The following is a 17,873-nucleotide window of genomic DNA, read 5'->3' on the forward strand; positions in this document are numbered from 1 at the left end:
CGTGAATATCGACTTCGAACACGTAGTCAGATATCCTACGAAGAATTCTATAAGATCCTTCATACGGTGGTACAAGGGATCCTTTAGTTGCCACACGAACAAGGACATGTGTACACGTATATAGTGTCTTATGCTGAAAAGCTCTTCTGTTGCAGTGGTGAGCAGCGGGGGTCGATCTGACAGTGCGCATTAACTGTCTGTGTTTTTCAGCGAAGGCTCGCTGCGACAGTTCGGTTTGGTCGTCGACGAAAAACTCTCCCAGAAGTCTTAGCGTCTCTCCGTAAACCATTTCTGCGGGCGAAGCGTCACAGTCTTCTTTGATGCTGGAGCACAATCCAAGTAGGACAGCCAGTAAGATATTGATCCAACATTTAGATCCCGTGTGACACATGATAGCGGCTTTCAATGATCTATGCCAACGCTCTATCATGCCGTTTGAGGCGGGATGAAAGGCTGTCGTGCGTATTTTTGTAGAACCAATGAGATTACAAAACGCTCGAAAAATAGCAAATTCAAATTGCGAGCCTCTGTCTGTTTTAATAGTGGCAGGTGCGCCGAATCTTGCAATCCAAGTCCTGAAGAATGCATCTACAATAGTCTCTGCAGAAACTTCAGATATTGGGACCGCTTCAGGCCATCTTGTGAATCTATCAATCACTGTCAGGCAATACTGAAAACCTTTGACAACTGGAAGCGGACCAATGATATCTACAGGGTGCGGCATTTAACGTTTCCCATTTTAAGTTAGCGATTCTGTTCACATTGTTGGTAAAACATGTTTGCAAACACAGGGATTTGGTGTAGCAAAGCCTTGGATTTAGTTAGCCACATCCCAACACAGGGATTTGGTGTAGCAAAGCCTTTAGTTAACCATGGAAAGTTGGCCGGTGCAACAGCACATTTTCTGTGTTGAACAGTTTGTTTCAACCATGTCAATTGTTGGTGTCCAGTGCGAGTTTAGGCGGATTTTTGGTGATAATCAACGTGGAGTTGCACCATCACGAAAAATAATCAGTGGTTTCAACATCCCATACAGCACGTGTTTCAATGAACACACTTCGTGCTGCTTTCCCTGGCCGACTTATCTCCAGATTAGGTGACATTCAGTGGCCCTCTGTTTCCCCTGATCTCACTGCACCAGACTTCTTTTTGTGGGGGTATCTTAAGAGTAAGGTCTACGGTCGTATCCTTCATGACATCGAGGACCTTAAAACCGCGATTCATGAAGAAATTGCTGATGTTACACCTGAAACATTGCGGCGAGTAATGGCCGATGTGCAGGGAAGATTGCAACAATGCATTAACGCCAATGGAGGACATCTTAAAGACATTATTTTCAAAACATAAGATGTACTGTAATTCCAAGATTATAATGGTTGTAAACTGATTAATTTTTTGTAATTTACTTGTAAACTAAATAAGTTATGGCGGTTTGAAAATAGGAAACGTTAAATGCCGCACCCTGTATATGTATGTGAGCGAACCGCACGCTTGGCATAGGAATGTGTACAGGCACATTTTTGTGGTGACGACTTATTTTACTTCTCTGGCACTGAAGACACATACGAGCCCACAGCATAATTTCTTTATTCATTCTAGGCCAAACAAACTTGCGCTGTATAAGTTTCTTAGTTGCTTTACCTCTAGGGTGAGACAGGTTGTGAATGTTATCGAAAACTTTCTTGAGAAGACAAGATGGGATGTAAGGTCGAATGACCTGCATCGAAACATCACAATAAATTTCTTCCTTTGATTCAGTCAGCGGAATTTTTGTTAGTTTTAAGCTGGTCGAATTAGATTGAAGAAGATGTTGAAGTTCTTCATCAGCAGCCTGTGCAGCCATGAGTTCATCTGCGGATATTAGCGTCGGCATGTCTATGGCACCTATACATGACAAACAGTCTGCTACAGTGTTGTCTGCACCCTTAACGTGGACGATTTGCGTCGTAAATTGACTAATGAAATCCAAGTGACGGAGCTGCCTAGGCGAAGCTTTGTCTGCACTTTGATTAAAAGCGTGAATCAATGGTTTGTGATCAGTTACGATAATCAGTCTTCGTCCTTCAACCATACAACGAAAATACTTAAGACTTTTGTAAATTGCCAACAGTTCACGATCATATGTGCTGTATTTAATTTCCGCATTGGTATGCGTCTTAGAGAAAAAAACCCAAAGGTTCCCAACGACTGAAATTGTACTGCTCGAGCACAGCGCCAGAAGAAAGATCAGAAGGATCCGTGCGAAGAGCTAGAGTAGCATTGTCCCGTGGGTGAACTAAGAGAGTTGCTTTTGCTAATTGTTTGCATAGTTCAAATGCTTCTTCAGCCTCTCTATTCCACGTAATAAGACGCTTGTCATTCTTTTTTGCACCGTGAAGATGAATATGTAGGGGGTTTGTATCTGCGCCGCATTGTGGAGGAAACGCCTGTAAAAATTAATAATACCGAGAAACTTGCGCAAGTCGGCAATGGTCTTAGGCTTGGTGTAGTCTGCAATTGCCTTAATACGATCTTCAAGCGGCCTAACACCATGTTTATTGATTGTGTAGCCTAAGTAGTTAACTTCATTGACGCCGAAAGAACACTTGAATAAGTTAATAGGAAGTCCATGTTCACGCAACCTCTGGAAAACAAGACGAAGATGCTGTTCATGCTGTTCCTCGTCTTTCGATGCTATCAATAAGTCATTGATGTAACACGTGCAGAAGTCAAGTCCATGTTGCATAGTCTGCGCAGCATTATGTAATCCAAAGGTCATACGTTGAATTCGAAAAGACCAAAGGGCGTTATTACTGCTGTCTTGGCGCGATCGTCTGGAGCTATGGGTACTTGGTGATAGGCTCTGGTAAGGTCAAGAGTACTGAAAATGGTACAACCATTTAGCCGTTAAGTTACGTCATGTATATGAGGAACTGGATACTTATCAGGGATAGTTGTAGCATTTAAACGACGGTAATCCCCACAGGGTCTCCATCCTCCGTTCTTTTTAGAAACGAGATGAAGAGGACTAGCCCAGGGACTGCTCGAGGGAGTACAGATACCTTGAGATAGCATATAATCAAACTCCGCTTTAGCGACCTTAAGCCTCTCAGATGTAAGACGTCGAGCACGTTCTTTGATAGGTGAGCCCTTCGTTTTGATGTGATGTTCCACACCATGTTTTGCTTGACCAATAAATGGCGGAACCTTAGTTATGTCAATAAATTCTCGCAATAACAGCTCGTATTTTCCGCTAGCTATCGTAGAAAAGGTTGACAAAGTAACTGTGGTTAACTTGCCAATTGTAGCTCTGGCTGTTGAAGGGTCTGTAAGCTTTCGCTGCTTGAGATTAACTAGAATGTCATAGTGTTTCAAAAAATCAGCTCCAAGTATAGGCTGAGAAATGTTAGCAATTGTGAACTTCCATGGGTATTGGCGTCCTAGATTAAGGTCCAGTGTAATGAGCCTCTCGCCATAGGTATCTATGACTGACCCATTCGCTGCATATAGTTTGAAATCAGCTGGTTGCTTACCAATGAAGTTTGCCTTAGAACGGGGAAGAACAGATAAATCAGCTCCCGTGTCAACGAGAAAGTTCAAGTGATTAATCTTGTCTGTAACAATGAGACGATTTTTAAATCTCTCGTCATGGACCGCCTTGACTCCAGACGACGTCACTAGTTTTCCGAATTTTTCTCTAAGCTCCAGCAACAAGGCTGTACACATCGTCTCTCGTTAGCTCCAAACTTAAAATGATAGTAGCAAACTTTATCTTTCTTCTGTTTGTAAAGTTTACTTCGCTGGGTATCGGATGTCGACCCGCCGTTATTTTTAAGATGAGGAGATTGGTACTTTGACAATTTGCATAACTCGTCTACTTTGCTTTTCAATTCCGTAACCTCGTCAACAATAGTCGATAATGTAAAGGGTTCTTGCCGAGCTAGTAACATTTGAGTTGTTACGTTCGTCTCCTGCATCTTATCAGCTAAAAATGCTAGCTTGTCCAAACTATCCTCTTCTCTGCAAAGCAAGGACATTCTAATAGTGGGTGCTAAATGTGCTAGGAACAGTGACTTGAGGACTTCTTCACCTAAATGACCGGAAGCTAAACTTCTGAGCTCTTGTAGATAGTGGGACGGTCGTTTCTCTCCTATAGGTATGCCGCTCAATAATCTATTGAGTCTTTTGTTGAGTGGTTCAGCAAAAGCGGCAATGATACGTGTTTTAATAGTGTCATACCTGCTCGTGGCTGGTGGGGATTTAATTAAATCAGCTATAATTGGAATAAACGTATGATCAGCGTTACTTACTATATATTGGAATTTTGCTTGATCTCGAGTAATCCCTGCGAAACTGAGAGCATTTTCCACCACTGCAAACCATAGATCTGAATCGTCCTTGTAGAATGGAGGAGGCTTCTCAATATGTTGTGCACACACAACGACTCTGTCACCACTACTACTAGTTGGTAAAGAACTTTGGTCTGTATCTTCGTGCATGTTCATATCACGTCAGGGTCACCAATATTGTAGCTAAATACAATATACTGAGTAAGTGAAACTCAAGAACAGTTTTTATTTCTTGTCAGAAAGATACAAAACAATTCACAACAAAACCGTTGCCAAGGAGAGCTGAATTTCCATAGCCCACTCCGTTTGTATCATGAACATAGACGTAGGCCAGTTGTGACTGCAGAATTTTCAAGTTACACATTACTTGGACGGGCCACGCTGTGCATGATGTATATCTGTGGAGAGTTATGTCGTGTACTTGGGTGAGTGTACGTGCAAATGTAATGTGTGGAAAGGCTGAGGCTGATGATGAACATAAGGAAGTGAGAAGGGGAAACCTGGTGCCAGTATGTACCCTACTTCTGTTGAGCATAAGGGGACTGCCAGGCTTATCGTCCCTGTCTGATAGACGAATTACTATCAACAGTGACATATATCTTGTTGTCATATGCACTGCGGAGAGATTTTAAATTTAACTCAGGTATATTGGTGTACAATGTAGTGATCAGAAGTTGTGCACAACCACTCCTAGTTCCGAGGTAGAAAATTTAAAATAAAAATTTCTGGCCTCACTGGGAATCGAACCCAGACTGGCTAGTCTGGAGGCAGATATGCTTCCACAGAGTTAACTTGGCAGACAAGGTAGCCAAAGTTAAATGATGTATTCTCACTTTTTTTTTTTTATTTTGACTGTTGACATTTTTTTTTTTTTAATCTCTTTGGAAGACCATTCTGTTAGAGTGATTTTTTTTAGAACTGATGTAAAACCCATAAAACAAATGTACTCCTACTGCCATTTAAGAATCACTCCTTTAAGAGGCCAATTTTCAGATTCGAAGTACAATGTTATAATTTTACAATAAAATAGTTTAAAGCATTAAATAATTTCTGAGAACTTGATAAGAGTACTCTTTTTATCTTTCAGGGTTAAAATGAAATTTGATAGCATTGTTAACTATTTGTGCTGAATGTCCCCGATCCTTTATTCTCTAAGAATGTGGGAATTTATAGCAGAAAGAGATTGTTGTTAAGGATTCTGACCACTGCACATGGCCTTCAGGGTCTGACTACCTATACGATATTTGCATTTCATTTCTTCTAGCCTTGTGTAAAGTTGTTATGAGTAAAAACATGTTCAGTAAAATGAGAGGTGTACTAGTGTTGGAGGATTGAGTCAAGGTGATTCGCGAAATTGAATGTCATTTATCTGTAAGAAACTTAGTGGGAAAATTTAAGTTTGGTAAAACTCAAGACTAATTCAGTTTTGAAATGGAAGGAAGAAATTATAACTGAGTGAAATCTCATTGACAGACTGTGAATGGAGAACATATAAATGGACTTCCTCTTATGTTGAAGGATAGTTTAGGCTTACAAGCAAACGTTCTGATAGGGGCAGATAAAGTTATTTTTTTCTTCCACCATGTTAATAATGTCAAAAGAAGTGCTTATACAAATTTTGGCCACTTGACCGCAATTACGAGGCTGTCCAGAAAGTGATTTTCCCTAGGGCTGTTTCTAGAAAAAAGCACAATTGCATGGAAATATTTATTGAAACAGATACAGCAATATTGTTGCGCTATTTGGCAACATATCCCCCCTGGAATTGAGACATTTGTCATACCATGGAATCAATTTTTGTGTTGTAGAAGTCGGCCACCTCAGATCGGAACCAGCATTTGACTGCGTCTGCGCCTCTCTCTCTCGATCCCATGATATGAGAAATGTCTGAATTCCGATGGAAAATATGTTGAAAAATAGCTCAACAATTGGTGTGCCTGTTTCAATAAATTTGTCCAATGAAATTGTGTTCTTTTTCTGTTAACGGCCCCTGACAAACTTATTTTTTTTACAGTCCTCATAATTGCGGTCGAGTGGCCAAAATTTGACATTATTAACATGGTGGAAGAAAAAAAATTAACGTTTTTATCTGCCCACATCAGAACATTTGCTTGTTAGATAATGAAATTATATATTAACAGAATGAAACAGTTAATGAAGTCGCTGAGTTCAGTTTATGATTTTCTAAAGTAGAAGTAATGAATTAATGGGAACTTTTTTTAAAAGTTTTGTACATACTAATTATAATTAACGATACATTCCAAATTGTCATTTTATATACAGTACATTTGTTTGTATCAAATTTCTGCATACTTAGAGGACAAAACTAAAATTATTTCAATAATTTATTATCATAATACATCCTCTCTTGAATTGACTGATCATGTTGGAAATTAAGTCAATGACTTTCCCAAAACACGCTATGAAATGTTTTATATAAAACAGTTTTTATCTCGGAAAAGAAGCAAAAATGAGCAAAATTGTATTAAACTTTTTTGTTTGAAATATTTCAAAGAATAACCCCCTGAAATTAATTACTTTACTTATGTTTCACTCTGTATATTCAAATAGAAATAATATTTGAATATATTGTTTGTTTCTGTATCAGAAAATTAACTTTTCAAAATTCCCTTTTGTTTGTATATTTTGGCATAGAATTATATGACTGATACATTTTTATCAAGTGTATTCACATTGTGCATGGATTCATTAAAGAAATTAACTGACAATTTCAACTATAAGAATGAAGTGTAGAAGAGTTGTGCTTGTACTGTGCGTGCCAGTACTCCATTACTATTATTGTATTCTTCTTCTTGATTTACTTTTAAGCACTGTTATTAAGAACTCCTTATTAAACGTGTCTGACTTGTTGATTAAGCAGTAATATACTTTGAGTCATACTTAAAATTCAAATATTCATCTTACTTTTGTTATCTGGTCTTCATTATTTCTTTATCTTATGAGTAATACTTTGATGTTTTCAGTATTAATTAAAAAATGTGTTAAGCATTAGGATATCGGAAATTGTGCTTTAAGGAGGATTATCACAATAGGAATTCAATTTTAACAATTATGTCTTATTTCCATTTATTTGTAGGTTATCTGTGAGTGTTCTTGCTGAAGTCAAATTTATGTATTTAATATTATTTGCACTTTCACTGAAAGACTTAACACATGATCAGAATTTGTAAATACATAATAAAACTTCTCCGTAACAGAATTTTACAGGGGCCAGAATTTAGTTCTGTTACAGACTGAGTTTTGATACTTAAGGATTTATGTAAGAAAATGCATATATGCCTCTTACATGCACTGATATGAAACAGTACTATTTGGTGTTTTTTTTTTATTATGATTCATTTTTAGGATTTCGTGAACTTAGTTTTTCTTCAAATTTTGAAGCAGAAATTTATTATACACAGTCATGGCTCATAATTAAAAGCTTGGAGGCCGAGCTGTCCCTATAAAAATAAAAAAATGTAGTATTAATATTGGAATTTAGAATTTAGATTAATAGGAAAACGTTTTGAAATTATACTCTTTCCATTACTATCAATATGATATTTGTAGATGTTTTTCAGATATGTAGTAGTATACAGGCTCCAATTACAAATCTCCATTACTTCCTATGTATCAGAGCTGGGAAACTTGATTTGGATTGGGATCTGTTGTTTTTAGTTGTCACGAAGACACAGATCCCTATCCCAAAGCACTTCTTACCAACTCCTACAAGATTTTACCTTAAGTTGCTTACATAACAAAAACAAAGAGTGACTGAACCTCTGTCTTGAAGCTCTGTCTGTCTGTCTCTCATTCATTCTACAATGGATCATTAAGTTATCCTTTAACAGAAACACTAACATGATTAAGGAATGTTTATTTCTTAACACAAATCTTACCTCAGAAGCCAGAAGGAAGTAAGTCCAAAATCTCCATTTTGAGATACCAGTTTGGTGAAATGAATGTTCCACTTTGCATACAGTGTTATAACTTACTTCCTTTGAATATGGAAATATAAATGCAAATATCCTTCCCTGGAATTCAGGGGTACCAACATCAAAACAGGCATTAAAATACAGAGAGAGAGGCAATGAAAAGTTACCTCACTATACAGGGGACGTTGAGGAACAGATTGTCTGCAATCCATTGCTCGACGCATTGGTAAGGTGTAGCAGCGCAGACAGGCATTCAGTTTCATTATGGTAGGCTTAAAATTCCCGAGTGGTGTTGCATTACTACATTGTTATTGAACATTATTTGTGTTCGCTATCAGTATGGTGATGTATATTGCACAACCTAAATTTCTATTTGAGACATTTCTTCTAAAGAAGAAATCATATGACAGTACCATCTGCAAGTTTCTACGTCAGTTCCATGACACTGCAATACCTTCGAGACAAAATATAACCAAGTTATTCAGAAAATGGCGAGAAACAGGTTCTGTTTTAAACAAAAAGAGAGAACCACAGAAGAGGGTATTAACAGAGGAGAAGCTTGCAGATATTCAAGCAAGAATTGAAACCAGCCCTAGGAAATCTTCACGCCAATTGGTGCAGGAATATGGTATTTCACAAAGATCGGCATTATGGGGAATGAAAATGCTACACTTTCATTCTTACAAAGTGTTAGTGGTTCATCAGCCAACACAACAGGATCCAGTTGCCCGCATAAATTTTCTGTTGGAGGGAGGGGGAGAACTTTAAAACAGAAAATGTACAAGAACTATCCACACACTCTTGAAGCCCTTAAGAATGAAATCAGACGAGTGATATCTGAAATTTCAGGGGCTAAGATATGAGTGTTTCAGAATTTTATAACACAATGCAATGTTTGTATCGAGAATGCTGGACATCATTTTCAACAGCTGCTTTGATGAAAGGTAAGATCTACATCAGTTTTCAACTTCATTCATTCATTAGGTAACTCTTAACTAATAATTTAGGCCTACCATAATGAAACCGAATGTCTGCCCGCTGCTACAGCTTACCTGTGAGTCGAGCAATGTATTGCAGGCAATCTGTTACCTGATTTCCCTGCATAGTACGATAACTTTTCACTGCCTCTCTCTGTAGGATGCAGCATATGAATCAACCATAACCTGAAAATCCATGTTATGTTGCTTACTTCCTTTTGTTCTGACACAAGAAATTATGTCCCTTAAAGCAAATTTATAAAATCTTGATCAGAACGTACCAGCTTGTGGTACCGTAACATGTGGCAGTTATGCCATCCAATGAGAGTTTGGTACGTTATGAACTCATGGCAGGTTCTTACTTCTGCCAGTGATTGTCAGTGTAATGTAATAAATATACAACCCCTGGGATCTCATATAGTCTACAGGTGAGATTATGTGCTCATTTATAGCCTTATGTGCTTTTAAAACCATGGCCTGTGACTCATTGTAAGTGATACTTTGTATTTGTCAGCCCACTTGAGATATGTGTATATAAAGGGAAAAATTGAGTCAGTGTTTGGTATAGTTCCTGAGTAGCTCAATTGGTAGAGAATTGGCACACTCAACCAAAGGTCCCGGATTCGTTACCCGGCTCCAGAACAATTTTTCCCTTGAAATTATTCAAGTCAGCTTCATAGGGAGCTATACCTGTTGAAGTTCAAAATGGTAATGTCAACAAGTGGTTACTTGATAAGTAAAAAGTAGATAAAGTTTTGATACAACAACAACACACAGTGCAAAAGTGAAAATAATAATCCGTAAGTTACCCCACTTCATAACAAACTAAGTGATTTAAACAAGTGCTCCACAAATTGCTTCTTACATAATGATTCAGCATTTTATTATTATGAAGTTCTTAACGTCGTCATTACAGTTTTAAATAAAAACGAAGAGAGAACAGTTATAATAGCCCCATTCAATGGCAAGACACTGAAGAACTCAAATGACAAAACAACAAAAGAGACTAAACAAGTGTTCTTTTATAAGAGTTTTTTTATATTGTTTTTATATTGTTGTTATACTATAAGTCTTATATTGCATTTTAGAAATTGATTGATATTAAGTTAGCTTAGTATAACTATTAGCACTAATTACTAGTACACATACGTACCAGTGACATCCATAAATGTGTCACACACTTAACCACATAATGGAAGTTCACAGAACACACATTCCAATGGCTAGGTTTTCAATCACTTACAAATCTAATTGCTAATTTATAATTATAATGCATCTGAAGATGATACACAAAATAGTATCGAAAACGTTCATGTAGAAATCTCACTCATGTAAATGACTATTGTATTAGATAAGCATTGGCGGCTTAATAAAAGTGTTACACATTAAATCTCTGTAATATGTTCTGAGCAGACCTTGTGTTGTAAGGTAGTTGGTCTCTGTTGCAAGGTTTCATGGATACCCAAGCTTGTTTTTCTCTAACACATTGATATGCCTTGTAAATACATCTTTTTGAAATTGAATGTCACTGGGTGTAATCTTGACTGCAGAAAGAATGGATACAAAGCTTTAATTTCCTATTTTAAGTGTTAACTAATTGCAAAGTAGTGCTGTAAATAAATAAAACTTAGGTGCTGCTTATTTTATCTTGTCTTTCTGCTTTGGTATTAGTCAGTTTCCCAAACACAGGTTGTTTTATGTAGCATTATATTAATTTATAAAGCAATAGAATCATGGAAATACTTATTTATGATGCAAGTGTTTTCATATTTTATTTTGTGAGTAGGGATGTTTGCGAAACAAGGCTGTAGGCCGAGTGAAGGAAGCCTTATGAACAGAATGGCATCATTTTTAACATAATTTCTTTTAGATAGCCATTCATTCGTGCTAGTATAGAGACATTTCTTACAACTTCTCCACTGTGCTCACTGTAAAAGTGGAATGCTAACAGATCTGGGCTGTGTTATAGCTCCATGGTAGCATTAGATTGTAGATTTTGAGGTCCACAGCTCAAACCCAGGTGCCCCTATTTTTTTTATAAATATATTTAGTTAATTATTTCATATAGTTATCAATAAAATAGTTGTTGATGCAATTGATTTAATTTCTGTACGTTTCTTAACCAAAAACAGTCATTTTTAAAAGAAGATTTGCAGTTGTTTGAACAGCTTTATAATTTGGCTGTGATTGCTGTTGTGTAACATCTGATGGGAAACTATTAACAATTGGTGTAAATAGTTGAAAGTCAGTATTAAAAGTACTTTTCGCACACTACTGTATAATAGCAAATTTTTAGCATGCTTGTCTACCACTAGGAATAGCTGTCTAAAAAATTCTTTATGGACAAATTTCGATATGATTTCCACATGCTGATTTCACTGTATCACGGATGTTTTGTCTTAGAAGGTACATTTATACTTTATCATATTTGGATTTTAATTTTTATGATCCTGAAGTTATCATTTGCATATAGCTTCCTGACTTACGAAACTGAGATGCTAGCAAAGAAAGAAATAGAGATGACTATAATAATGGAGTGTGTAGACATAATATTTCTCTTATATTTTGTACCAAAATTATCTTGTAGATTTGTGATATAAATTTTATTTTCAGCTGCATAATTATGTAGCTATTGTTAACGACAGCAATCTTTTACTCAGCAGCCTGGCTTGACTTTGAGTAGATGTAATGATGTTCCTTAATCTGCGATTTTAAGGCAACCCAGATTTTTGGATTCGAAAATTCGGGGAAAAAAACCATCTTACATTCTGGTAAATACAATAAATAACATACTATGCACCTGTATCATTCTCAACTCTGCTGGGCCAAATGAAACAGGTAAAATGTGTCGACATTTGCTCATTCATCATTGAAACCTTTGCAAATATGGTACATTTTACGGGGGATAATTTACATGTGAAAATTCAGTTCACAAACTTTTGGGACAAAGGTTGTATGTATGAAATATTTTGCACAGAAGTGTGTGTGATTTACTGACCTAACATTTGTATTTCGTTGGTATTCAGTATTATTTTATGAAAATTAGTATTCATTTTTGTTTGTAAAAGTGAACACTTTTGTTAAATTTGGTTGTAGCTCACAATATTAATATTGAAATGATTCCCTGTACGATACTTGTTTACATAACAACAGCCCCAAATAATACGGTGCACATATCCAGAACAATTGTGTAGGCCCTAATATACTACTTGAGCAGTTAAGTTGGTTCTTAATTTTGTATATCAAAACTGAAACTTAATCATACAAAATTTGGTGTTATGAAAACTTACACAATTTACTGAGAAATGATTATTATGAAGTTAGTTTCATAGGTCACCATATTTGTTTCAATTAAATACTGAACCTTCTGTTTGACTTCTGACTGGAGCTTCTCTAACATCCAGTCTATGCTATAATGATTAAAATGCACATACAGTGCCTCTTAATTACAGTATGTAGTGACTGTTTGCCTGTACGTACTTTCTACATGTTTGTTACCCAAAACCAAGAGGACTTTTTCATGTGAAATGATAGAAGTTCTATTACTATTTTATATAATTTTGTGGTATGCACAGAACTTGGTGACTCTTCTACCTGCTTTGCTGAACAATACATTGACTTCGAGAACTAGTCTCTGAGTACCAGCTTATGAGGTGTGTAAATAAAGTAATGAGACTGGTCGTGTAATGTTCGATTGGGCATCACTGATGACGTGGGACTTGGAGGGGAGGCAGGTGAACATGTGATACACCATCAGTGCGAGTTGGACCTTGCTAGTCACATTGGTTGTCCGTAGTGCGTGTAAATGAAGCAGGTTTTGCTTGTGCATTCTGACAATAAGTGTCACGAATCTTGAGCAACGGTGTGTGATCAAGTTTTGCTTCAGACTTGGACACAGTGTAATGGAAATATTTGCAAAACTTCGGCAGGTCTACGGAGACAATGTTTTGTCAAGGGCCTAGGTGTTTCGGTGGTTTAAGGCATCTGCAGATGGAAGAGAGTCAATTGAAGATAACCTCGCAGCGAAAGACAGTTGCAAAAACTGATGCAAATGTCGACAGAGTCCGGGATCTTGTGCATGCAGATCATCGGTTGACAGAATGATTGGAGCAGAGTTGAATTTGAGTCACAACACTGTTCATCAGATCTTGACCAATGAATTGGGGATGAGAAAAATCTGCTCAAAACTGGTTTTGAGAAACCTCATGCAGGACCAAAAGGACATGGGGAAGGATATGTGCATTGACTTTTTGGAATCTGTTGAAAATGATCCTCATTTTCTGGATCATGTCATTACTTGTGATGACACTTGGGTGTTTGAGTACAATCAGGAAGCCAAGTGCCAGAGCATGGAATGACACACTCCAAGCTCTCCAAGACCAAAAAAAGCACGAATGAGCAAATCAAAGATCGAAAACATGCTGATGTGCTTTTTTGATAGCCATGCCAATGGGTTAATCAACATTTTACCGAGAGATTCTTGGAAGACTTCACAAAAGGGTCGTGCATATAAGACCAAACATAAAAAACAACTGGGTGTTTCATCACGACAATGCGCTTTGTCACACAGCAATTTCAGTAAACCGTTTTTTGGCCAGTGAGAACATTCCTATAACTCCTCAGACTCCTTATTCCCCTGACTTGAGTCCATGAGACTTTTCCTGTTCCCGAGATTGAAAACACACCTCAAGGGACGTCGTTTTGGAGCCCTGTGCAACATTCAAACAGCCGTAACCGACCAGCTGAAGGGTATTCCAGTATCCGAGTTCCAGCACAGCTATAAGGAGTAGAAGAACCATCTCCAGTGCTGTGTGGCTTCCCAAGACAATTACTTTGAAGGATACAATGCTCAATTGTAATGTTGTTGGAATAAAACAGTTGAAAAAAAATCAGTCTCATTACTTTATTTACACATCTCATAGCTCTCAGTTAATACCTCTGTTCTCTTTTTTTCGTCACTTAAACGAAATTTCTCCATTAATCAGTACCTACTGATACTATGTCTGAAAGCCACCGGCATAGCTCAGTCGGTTGAGGTGCTTGTCTGCCGATGTGAAGTTGCGCTTGGGCTAATTACCTGGTTGTGTTTTTTCCTAGGTTTTTCCCAGCCATAAGGCGAATGTCAGGTAATATGTGGTGAAGCCTCGGCCTCATCTCGTCAAATAGCAACTCACAAATATCAATTCTATTGATGCTGTATAACCTAGTAGTTGATACAGCATTGTTAAATATCGAAGGAAAAAAAACTTCTAAAATCATAGTGCAGGTGATAATAGCGGGAAGGCAGTTTCATAAATCCATTGGAAAGCTTAGATGTTCACGTGATATAATAAAATGTATGTGTGTGCGTGCGTGCGTGCGTGCGTGCGTGCGTGCGTGTGTTAACAGGCATTTTCCATGTTTATTCTGTGTTTAATTTCCTCCCAAGTGTCAATTATCTTTGTTACTATTGCTCCAAGATATTTGCGTTTTCCCACCTCTTCGAAGGATAAATTGCTTATTAAAATCACAATGCTATAATTAGCAAAATATTACAACATTTACAGTATTAAACATTTTCGGCATAAACTGCCATCTTCAGAACACGTAACAATAAAAGAATATGAAAACATGGAAACATTATGCCTAAGATACATGTTGAGTACATATTAAAACATTTAGAACTAGATTGTATATGAACATGGACATTTAAAATGAATGTTGCTGAATGATAAAATAAAATTACATGATTTGTATATGTGTATATATATATATATATATATATATATATATATATATATATATATATAGACACACACACACATACAAGGCAGAAAATAGGGAAGATTGGAGAAAGCTGGGTTTGCAGTGAAAGATCTGCCTTTGGGCAGAACAATGAATGATGATCAAAATGAGAAGTGTTGATTACATCAATTCCTTAGTATAAGTGTCTTAATTTTTTTTCTTTGTTAAGTTTATTTATACATCCTTTAACATCTGTGGTCATATCACGTGTTATAGTCGCGATGCTGTTATTCCTGGCGTGACTCCTTCTCTTTGCTTACGTCTTAAGAAGTGAAGGCTCTATAAAGTCTAGGTAGGTAGTATAGTTCGCCATTTTTGTTCTTTCATTGCCGAGCTACCATATGAGGAATCTATTTGCCACACTGTTAAACATTATCATGTCATAGCTCCTATGATAATAAATCAAACACACTGTAATTCAGCAAATAATTGAGCAGCAATTAACGTCTTCGTGTGTTTTCTGCGAATGCCAACGAAAGAGCCAAAATGGCGGGCGATTATATTAAGTATTTATCGAGCCTTAAGAAATGAATAACGTCTTCATAAGCGAATCACAAGACACACATGTTTAAATGTAGCCGACCTACAACGCGATTGGCTGCCAGAAATTAGAGCGACGGGACTATAGAATCTTTGAGTATATCAGTACGTCGTTTTTACTATTGTTGAGTTCCTGTTTCTATTTTTTTAGTTGGTCATTTAACGACGCTGTATCAACTACTCGGTTATTTAGCATCAATGAGATTGGTGATACCAAGATGTTATTTGGCAAGATGATGCCGAGAATTCACCAAAGATTACCTAACATCTTTATGGTTGGGAGAAAACCTCGGAAAAACCCAAGCAGGAATTGATTCCATACCTGAGTGCATCGGCAAGCAAACACCTCAGCCAACTGAGCTACATTAGTGGCTCCCTGTACCCATTGCCGTATATTACAGATAGGTCTGTGACTGAGAGAAACCATGAAAGAACTCCAGTCAGATTGGCCGGCCATGGGGTTTGAACCTGGCACCTCCTGAGTGAGAGTCTCAAACATTACCATCTGAGCCAACTCGTTTGGTCAAAAATCTTAATTAAACATACATTTTACAAATTACATGACTGTAGACTGTATTTTGTTGTGGTTTTGCTTTATATTCATGGTTTGATTTTTTCTCTTATTATTTATGTAGGCTATTTCTGGTGGAGTGAAAAAGATCTGATGGCCTTAATCACCAGAATAATAAATTTAAGTGAACCTGATGCTCCTATTTTAGATACAGATACTAATTCTGACATTTTGCTGTAGCTTATTTGTTTAATTGGTATTATGAAGGTCATCATAAAATGTTGTCTGGTCTCTATAGATTATAATTAATGCATTTTCCTACAAATATTATTAGTAATAAGAGTATTATGTTGATTTATTTGAATATCTGATTTGTTTTTATTTCCTTTAATTTTTTTCTTCTTTTGTTTTTGTCTCTACGCCAATTAAGATCAAAACACAGGTATTGTTTTTGATGAACAATACATTTGAGTGATTTTCAATTGTTTAGGTTGATTGTATTCTCTTTATTGGTTTGGTTGTGTGTTATTCCTTGCAGATAGATATGAAGTGTTGTTCTTTGATGGATTTACCAAAAATATTAAAGGAATGAAAATGGAAGAATAAATAAATTTAAATGAACTTGATGCTCCTATTTTAGATACAGATACTAATTCTGACATTTTGCTGTACCTTTTATATTTTTTTATTTATTTATTTATTTATTTATTTATTTTTCACTCTAACAATGATGTATCACTAAGCCTCAAGGCATTTACTCTATTGTATCATGGTACTCTTTGTCGATGGCAACCTGTAGTGATTACAGGAAGAAACTAAAATAAATAAAATTATATATATATATATATATATATATATATATATATATATATATATATATATAATAAAATTGGTATTATGAAAGTCGTCATAAAATGTTGTCTGGTCTCGATAGGTTATAATTAATGCATTTTCCTACAAATATTATTAGTAATAAGAGTATTATGTTGATTTATTTTAATATCTGATTTGTTTTTTTTTTTATTTCTTTTAATTTTTTTCTTCGTTTGTTTTTGTCTCTACTGCCAGTTAAGATCAAAACACAGGTATTGTTTTTGGTGAACAATGGATTTGAGTGATTTTCAATTGTTTAGGATGATTGTATTCTCTTTATTGATTTGGTTGTGTGTTATTCCTTGCAGATAGATATGAAGTGTTGTTCTTTGATGGATTTACCAAAAATATTAAAGGAATGAAAATGGCAAAACTTGAGAATGAAGAATTCGATAGTGAGGTAAGTTCGGAATTTTTATGTTATGTTTTTATGTTATTTAACTTGTGTTTTGGTTATAAATTGTGTGTTAGAATTTATTAATAATTTTCATATATATGTTATTTTAAATTTTATGGTTATAATTGTTAGTAAAAGATACTTGTTTTTTCCTAGAAATTATGTATTTATTTTAATTCATTATTCTTATTGTGTTTTTTAAACAGTTTTGTAGTCCAGTTGATGAATTCGATTGCAATATTATTAAAATCCCTTTTAACCTTACTTTTTTTTCTCTTATCATGGAAATAATAAATTCACAAGTTTGCAAGGGCAAATGTAGAGGTTATAAATTTTGTGAAGGATATGGAAAATTGTGCCTTCTGTTAAAATTAAGTTTGGTATTAATATACACATGCTATTGATTCTACAATGGTTTCTCTTCATTTGCCATTGGCTTGTCTTACTTTTAAATATTTTTTATTTTTAATATAAAACTAGTGCTATTTTGTGGTTAGTGTATGTTTCAAGGCTTGTTCTTTGTGATTT

At 36.0% G+C, this 17,873-nt stretch overlaps 1 protein-coding gene across 8 annotated transcripts in view; it reads left to right on the plus strand.

Moving 5' to 3' along the window:
* Positions 1-17,873, plus strand: part of LOC138703439 (PHD finger protein 20-like protein 1) — a 142,739-nt gene that overhangs the window by 45,864 nt on the left and 79,002 nt on the right. For all 8 annotated transcript variants that reach the window (XM_069831298.1, XM_069831303.1, XM_069831301.1 and 5 more), the window contains exon 6: positions 17,257-17,348. In XM_069831298.1, the coding sequence (XP_069687399.1) occupies positions 17,257-17,348 (92 nt within the window). The remainder of the gene's footprint in view (positions 1-17,256; positions 17,349-17,873) is intronic.

This window comes from Periplaneta americana, chromosome 7 (assembly GCF_040183065.1).
Source record: "Periplaneta americana isolate PAMFEO1 chromosome 7, P.americana_PAMFEO1_priV1, whole genome shotgun sequence".
Lineage (NCBI taxonomy): Eukaryota > Metazoa > Arthropoda > Insecta > Blattodea > Blattidae > Periplaneta > Periplaneta americana.